This window comes from Tupaia chinensis, unplaced genomic scaffold, assembly GCF_000334495.1.
Source record: "Tupaia chinensis unplaced genomic scaffold, TupChi_1.0 Scaffold000054_1, whole genome shotgun sequence".
Classification (NCBI taxonomy): Eukaryota; Metazoa; Chordata; class Mammalia; order Scandentia; family Tupaiidae; genus Tupaia; species Tupaia belangeri.
In genome coordinates this window covers 4,551,633-4,558,846 of record NW_006159512.1, presented here as the reverse complement: position 1 = coordinate 4,558,846, position 7,214 = coordinate 4,551,633, and the positions used below count along the sequence as shown (strand labels likewise).

The 7,214-nt window shown below is 45.8% G+C and overlaps 1 protein-coding gene across 2 annotated transcripts in view; it reads right to left on the bottom strand.

Moving 5' to 3' along the window:
• Positions 1-2,379: 2,379 nt before the first annotated feature.
• UTP20 (UTP20 small subunit processome component) overlaps positions 2,380-7,214 on the bottom strand; it is a 131,729-nt gene continuing 126,894 nt past the window's right edge. For both annotated transcript variants that reach the window (XM_014591769.2, XM_006141387.3), the window contains exons 59-62: positions 6,917-7,214; positions 6,575-6,701; positions 3,019-3,164; positions 2,380-2,754 (exon numbers count right to left, since the gene is read on the bottom strand). In XM_014591769.2, coding sequence (XP_014447255.1) covers positions 2,599-2,754; positions 3,019-3,164; positions 6,575-6,701; positions 6,917-7,214 — 727 coding nt within the window. In that variant the 3' untranslated portion in view covers positions 2,380-2,598. The remainder of the gene's footprint in view (positions 2,755-3,018; positions 3,165-6,574; positions 6,702-6,916) is intronic.

The following is a 7,214-nucleotide window of genomic DNA, read 5'->3' as shown; positions in this document are numbered from 1 at the left end:
TTCCTTTGTGCAATGCCAACTTCTCTCTTTGCTGTTTTTTCTACTGGATTATCTTTGTTCATTCATAGGTATTCATTACATAGCCTGGGTACTACCAAGCTTTTTAACAGCATGTGGTATATGCCATATCCCATTTTGTCTTTTCATATGGATTAGTCCTTAATTTGTATTTATTTTAGTTTGCTGTGAGGTGTGTGCTCACCAGGAAGAGAGATAGAGGGAGAGAGAGAAAGTGAGAAGTCATCCCCTCAGGGGGGAGAACTGTGGCACAGTCAGTCCCTCCTCCATTTTCTTATTGGGGTTTTGGGCAAGCAAGCACAAGTTGGGTCCAGGACTCAGACTGCAGAGTTGGCCATACGGGATCCCAGCCACTTTAACCTCTGCGCCACCTGCTGTCCAGTGAAATGAAAAAAATTTTTTCTTCAGAGGTTTTTGCCTTAGGGCATGTGCACTTGCCAGAGAGACAGAGACAGTGAGAGGGAAAGTGAGAAATTACCCCGAGGGGCATGGCCATGGCTATAATCGCTTCTCCTCCATTCTCCTCCTGGAATCTTGAGCACACGTGCACACATGCCTGGCATGATTTTCAAGCCACTGGGACTGAGACTCAAACTTATGGCCATGTGGAAGGAAGTCCAGTGACATAACCTCTATACCATCTGCTGGCCTCCCAAGAAATTCTTAATTTTAATGAAGTAGAATTTATCATATTCTATAGTACTTTCTGTGTCTTTTAATATCTGACAGGGCAAGTATCTTACTCTGTTTTCCTACTGTAAGAACATTAAAGCTGTTCTTTGCTTAATGTCTTCTTGATACATGTTAGAGTCAGCCTGTGGATCTTAGGATTTTGCTCAGATATACATTTAACTAAGAGGATCAACTCGTGAAGAACTAACATCTTACGTTACTAAATGTCCCTATTCTTGAACATGGTGATATTTCTCCATTTGTGGTTTTTTACTTTTTTTTTGGTGATTTTGTTGTAGGTTGTACACAAGAGAGGGAGAAAGCACCCCCAAGGACAGAAGGCAATGCTGTAATCCCTTCTTCTCTGTTCTTTTCTTTTTCTTTCCTCCATTCTTTTCTTGAGATTTTGAGTGTGCATATATGTTCCCAACATGTTTTTTTCTTTTTCTTTTTTTTGGGGGGGAGAGGTTTTTGCTTTAGGGTGCACGCGCTTGCCAGAAAGAGACCAGAGAGATAGAAAGTGAGGGAACCGGCAGTTAGCGTAATGGCTATGTCGCTGGACTCCCACGTAGTCGACCGCGGTTCGTGTCCCGGACCCGGTGGCTTAAAACTCACGCCGGGCGCGTGTGCGTTTGTGCCCAAGATCCCGAGAGGAGAATGGAGGAGAAGGGATTGTGGCGTGACCATCCCCCCGGGGGGTGATTTCTCGCTTTCTGTCTCTATGTCTCTCTCTGTCTGTCTGGCGAGCGCATGCGCCCTACAGTGAAAATCTCTCCGAAAAAAAAAAAAGAAAGTGAGAAATTACGCACCCCCCCCCCCCCGGGGGGGGGAATGCCATGCCACAATCCCTTCTCTGTTCTCCTCTTGGGATCTTGGGCATGCACGCACACACGCCCGGCATGAGTGTAAGCCACCATGTCCAGGACTCAAACCGCGGTCGACTACATGGGAGTCCAGAGACATAGCCATTATACCAACTGTTGATGTTCTCAGCATGTTTTTTTAAGCCATCAGGTGTGAGGCTACAACTGCACAGTCAGCCATGAGGGATCCAGCCACTGGCCCTAAATTTATTTCTAAAGTCTACATTTTGTATTGCTATTTTAAACTGCACTACAAATTTTATTTTTACTTTTGCATTTCTTTTTTTTTTTTTGCTATAGCATGTGTATTATTTGCCAGAGAGATGGGGCCAGGAGGAAGGGTAGTGAGAAAGCACCTCCCCAGAGAATGAACACGCCATAGTCCCTACTCCATTCTCTCAGGATTTTGGGTACATATCCACATGTACCTGGCATAATTCTCAAGCTGCCAGGGACTTGAACCTTGCAACAGGCCAAGGGAGATCCAGCACTTTAACCTCCATGCCCCCTGCTGGCCCACGTTTTCATTGTTTTAGTGCTAGAGGGCGTATGCATTCAACCAGAGAATGCACAAGTACACATGCACCCTTCAGTGGGGCGTGGTCACAATACAGTCACTTTCCCCCACTTCAGGATTTTGTGCCAGGCATGTTTTCCAAGCCACTAGGGTCAGGGTTTGAACCAACGTCAGCCATGTGAGATATGAGCCCAATGCACAGCACTTAACCACTGCGTATGGGACCAGCTCTAAACTATTATCTTTTTGTTGAAAAAATGGCTTCAAACTTTTTTTTCTATTGCTACTATCAGTTTTAGACAGTGAAGATACAATAGCAGTATAAAACATTTTAATTTAAAAAATATCAGCATGATTACACTAAACATGTATTATACAACCTATGCCAAAGTTGATCTTAAATAATAACACTTGTGACTTCAGACTAGCAGGCTATGCCGGCAAGTTCATGCCCTGGGGTGGGCTGAGCCGGTGTAAATTTTGCTCGAGTATCAGCGTGGGGTCTTTACTCCACCATTGCTAAATCTTTCAGGCTGTGGCTTTTTTGTCTCTTGGCCTTATAGCCTGGACGCAGGAATGTTTTTGTCCTGTACTCAGGAATTCTATCTTTCTCTTCTTTGCTTCACTTTTATTTTTGTGTTTCTTCAGCTTTTTCTTGGCAGCAATATCAGGATTAGTTACAAACTTGAAAAGAGAACAGAAATTTTCGATTACTTCTCAAGTGAATGCCAAATCGACAGAAATCAATTGCATGGAATGGATCACCGTGTTCACCTCGAAACAGCACACACACAACACGTGCCCGTTAAAGGACTCTGGAGCCCCATGTATAAAGCTCCCCCGATTGTCCTCCCTGGCTCAGGGCAACACGCACGCCACAAACACTCCTGGTTAAAAATGGCTCTTGAGCCCCACGGAACAGGCCATATTTCCAAGCAGTAAACTTACCTCCAGTGCCTTCCTCTTTTTCCGGAGTGCCCTTTTCTCACTTGCCTGTTTCTGTACAGAGGCAAAGGCTAATGAGAAGCTCTCGAGCCCAACAAGCTTCTTGAGTAATTCTATGATCTCCTGGGATAGATTCTTTAACACAGGGTCTAATCGTACAGAGAGAGTCATGATCAGAGACAGTCACCTGGGAAAGGTCACAGTTCAACCTCAAGACAACCAACAACAGGGAACGTTAACCTCCTAGGCATCGTCACTATCACTTCAGCATGAGACACCGACCTGAGCAGGGTCTCGAAGATGGAAGAACATAAGTGCTGGACAAAGCACCCCTCACTCTACCTCATCCAGGACACTGGACACTGGAGACAAGAGGCCCAGTTCCCAGCGGAAACCTGGCACTGAAGATGTTCAAGTCATTTGGGAACTTGATGGAGCTGTCTGGGTGACCTCTGTCAACAGGCTTAGATCGAGGGAAGGCAGGATAGCTTCTCCAGCTCCTCTCCAACCTTCAGTCACAGAAACTCGGCTTTGTTCGTGGGAACTTTCTGTTCTGGGATCAGTCCTTTGAAAAGCTCTCTCCCAAAGGTATATAGCCCACAGATGACAGCATCCAATTTCAGGACATCTGGACTGGACTACAAGCTTCTTAAAAAACAGTGGCTGGCAAACGGGTGCTCATGGTGTGAGTGTGGGCTGACCTGAACCTCACTACGGCTTTTTCCTGTGTAAGTGACAGGACAAGAGAAGCTTTTTGACATTCACCTCATTTATTTAAAACGAAATTTTAAATTCATCTCGTCAGGACTTTAGGCACGTGCTCACATACACACCTGGCATGTTTTTCAAACCACTGGGGCAGGATTCAAACTACAGTTGGCCATGTGAGAGCTAGCTTCCAGTACCCTGAACTTAACCACAGTGCTATGGGCCAGGCCCTAGTTTTAAATTCTTGGCATTCACTTTATCTCCTCTTTCCAATACCCAATTCCCTCTTTTCCTGTTATGAATAATTAGGATCAGTGAGGGAAATGTACCAAATGTATCAGGCAAGGAAAACGAAGAAAAAGAGAACACATTAAAATATTTAGGGACCATCGGATGGCACAGCAGTTGTGTCGCTAGACTCCCATGTAGCCAATGGCAGTTTGAGTCCTGGACCCAGTGGCTTGAAACTCACACTGGGTGTGTGTGTGCATATGTGCCCAAAATCCTGAGAGGAGACTGGAGGACAAAGGACTGCAGCAAGGCCATCGCACCTTGGTGGTGGTTTCTCGCTTTCTGTCTCTGTCTCTCTGGTGAGTGTATGTGCCCTATAACAAAAATCTCTCTAAAAAAAACCCAAAACAACCTCCCTCCTCCCCTTTTTTGGGAGAAGTTTTGCTATAGGGCGTGTGCGCTCACCAAACAGAAAGACAGAGACAGAGAGACAGAAAGTGAGAAATCACCCCCAGGGGGGATGGCCACGCTGCAATCCCTTCTCCTCCATTCTCCTCTCGGGATCTTGGGCACATATACACACGGCATTAATTTGAGTCACTGGGTCCGGGACTCGAACTGAAGTTGACTAAGTCCAGCAACATAGCCATTAAACCAACTGCTGGTACTCTCCCTGCCATTTTTTAATTAAAAAAAAAAACAAAAAACGGTATTTTAGGCCAGCAGAGAGCATAATGGTTACATTGCTGGACTCCCACATAGTGAACACAGTTTGAGCCCTGGACCTGGCAGCTTAAAACTCATGCTGGGTGTGTGTGCGAGAGAACTGAGGAGGGACTGTGACGTGGCCATACCTCCTGGGGGATGATGACTTTCTGTCTGTCTCTCTGACGAGCACATGCACCCTTATAGCAAAAATCTCTCTAAAACAAAAAAATTAAAAACTATTTCATATAGAAATAATAATACATGTATTTTTGCCTTAGAATTCTTACTATTTAAAATTTTTTTTCCATAGGGTATGTGTGCTCAAGAGGAGGGAGAGACAGAGAGAGAGAGAGAGTGAGAGAGAGAGAGAGATACACATCACACACACACACTGAGGGAAAGTGTAAAAGTACTCCTGGAGGGGATAGCCATGCTGCGATCTGTTTTTGTCCGTTCTCCTCTTGGAATTTGGGACATGTGTGCCCAGTGTGTTTTTCAAGCTGCTGGGTTTTGAGAATCAAACCACATAGTCAGCCACGTGGGATACAGTCGCCTTAGCCACCACACCACAGGCTGGCTGCTGCCTTATAATTCTTAAGAAGAGAGTACAACAGGGACCAGCAGTTGGCATAATGGCTATGTCACTGGATTCCCATGTAGTTGACCGTGGTTTGAGTCCCGGACCTGGTGGCTGGGCGCGTGTGCGTGCGTGCCTAAGATCCCAAGAGGAGAATGGAGCAGAAGGGATTGCACCGTGTCCATCCCCCCTGGGGGATGATTTCTTGCTTTCTGTCTGTCTCTGTCTTTCTAGCGAGTGCACACGTCCTACAGCAAAAACCTCTCCAAAAAAGAGTACGACAACATGTTGTTGCTCATTGCTGTTCATACTATGAGGTTTAGAACCACTGGACACACTGGCTTCCATTAAATATTTATTCTGCACTTGGGATTAAAACATCGTTTTGTTTGTTTGTTTTTTGGAGAGGTTTTTGCTATAGGGCATGTATGCTTGCCAGAAAGATAGAAACAGAGAGACAGAAAGCGAGAAATCACCCCCCCAGGGGGCCACACGGCAATCCCTTCTTCGCCATTCTACTCTTGGGATCTTGGGCATGCACACACACGCGCCCAGTGTGAATTTAAGCCACCGGGTCTGGAGCTCGAACTGCGGTTGACTACGTGGGAGTTCAGCGACATAGCCCTTACGCTAACTGCTGGTCCCCATAAAACATCTTTTAGGAGGGAAATATTCACTTTTAGACATAAGAAAGTATATAGAAGAGAACAATCAAATATGATACAAATGTTTTTATTTCTATTTATAGTCTTGATACCTCATAAATTTTCTTTCCTTTTTTTGGTCAGAGAGCATCTGTACTTGCCAGCGATGGCCAGAGGAGGAAGGGAGAAAGCACCCCCATACAGAATGGTCATGGCGCAATCCCTTCTCTTCAGGAATTTGGGCCTGCATATGCATGCACTGGGCATGTTTTTCAAGCCTCTGGGAAGAGGACTCAAAGTGCACAGCTGGCCATGTGGGATCCAGCTGCTGTAACCACCAGGGCGCGTAGCTGGCACATGGTGGTAAAGGTGGCTGGGTTCCAAATGGCTGCCTGTTCAGTTGAGTCCTACGCCTGACAGCTTAAAAAACACGCCGGGTGGGTGTATAGCGCTCAACCCTGACGAGAAATGGAGAAGCGCGTGTGATGTGACCACCCTCTGCAAGGAGGTGGTGGTGTTGCTTTCTCACTTTCCTTTTCTCTCTCCGAGTACTTGCGCTCTGTGGCAAAATTAGAAAAAACTGTCCGAGTTTTCTTTCTTAATATAAACTCTGGTGAAAAGGGAGGACACAAAGGAAGAAGTTAAGAATCCACGTGTGCCAATTACTGAGGAGAACAGAGGTGGAGGTTACCTTGGTCTGAATAGGTGCTATTCAGTTCTCGGAACAAAGGCGCTATGATCACTGGGAGATACGGCTTCACCTTGTCCACGCCAAGATCCATTGCTACAGCGCCCAGGAACTTGAAGATGCATATCCGCTGAAAGGACAGATCGTTTGTCATTTGCAGTGTTTTTAGCACTCAGTCTACACACACGCGGCATTAATCTAGAAGACAGGGTCAGTCCATTTTGGATGAAGTTGTTGCTGCAGTTCTGGGTTTGAAAGGTCAAGTTCCTAGAAGCTGGGAGGATCATTAATACCAATGTAAAACTTACAATGGCTACTTTCAGTTATTCTGTGCCTTCCACGTACCTTTAAGGGGTTTCTAGGTGAATAAGCAGCTTCCAACTTTGCCATGCGGGACAGTCTTTGGATCAACCACAGCAGCGTGGCTGGCCTGCTGCGTTCTTCCTTCGCCTCCTCCTTCTCATCCCCGTCAGACGCCGCCTCTCCATCTGCGTGAGTCTCAAGTTCTTCTACTGCCTCCCCGGCCACACTGTCTCCTAAAACTTCCGGTTCTTCCATGTCCTCTTTTATCTCACCTTGCTTATTCCCAGAATTAGATTCCAGTAAATATAAGATCTTGGCTATGAACAACAAATGCTTAAAA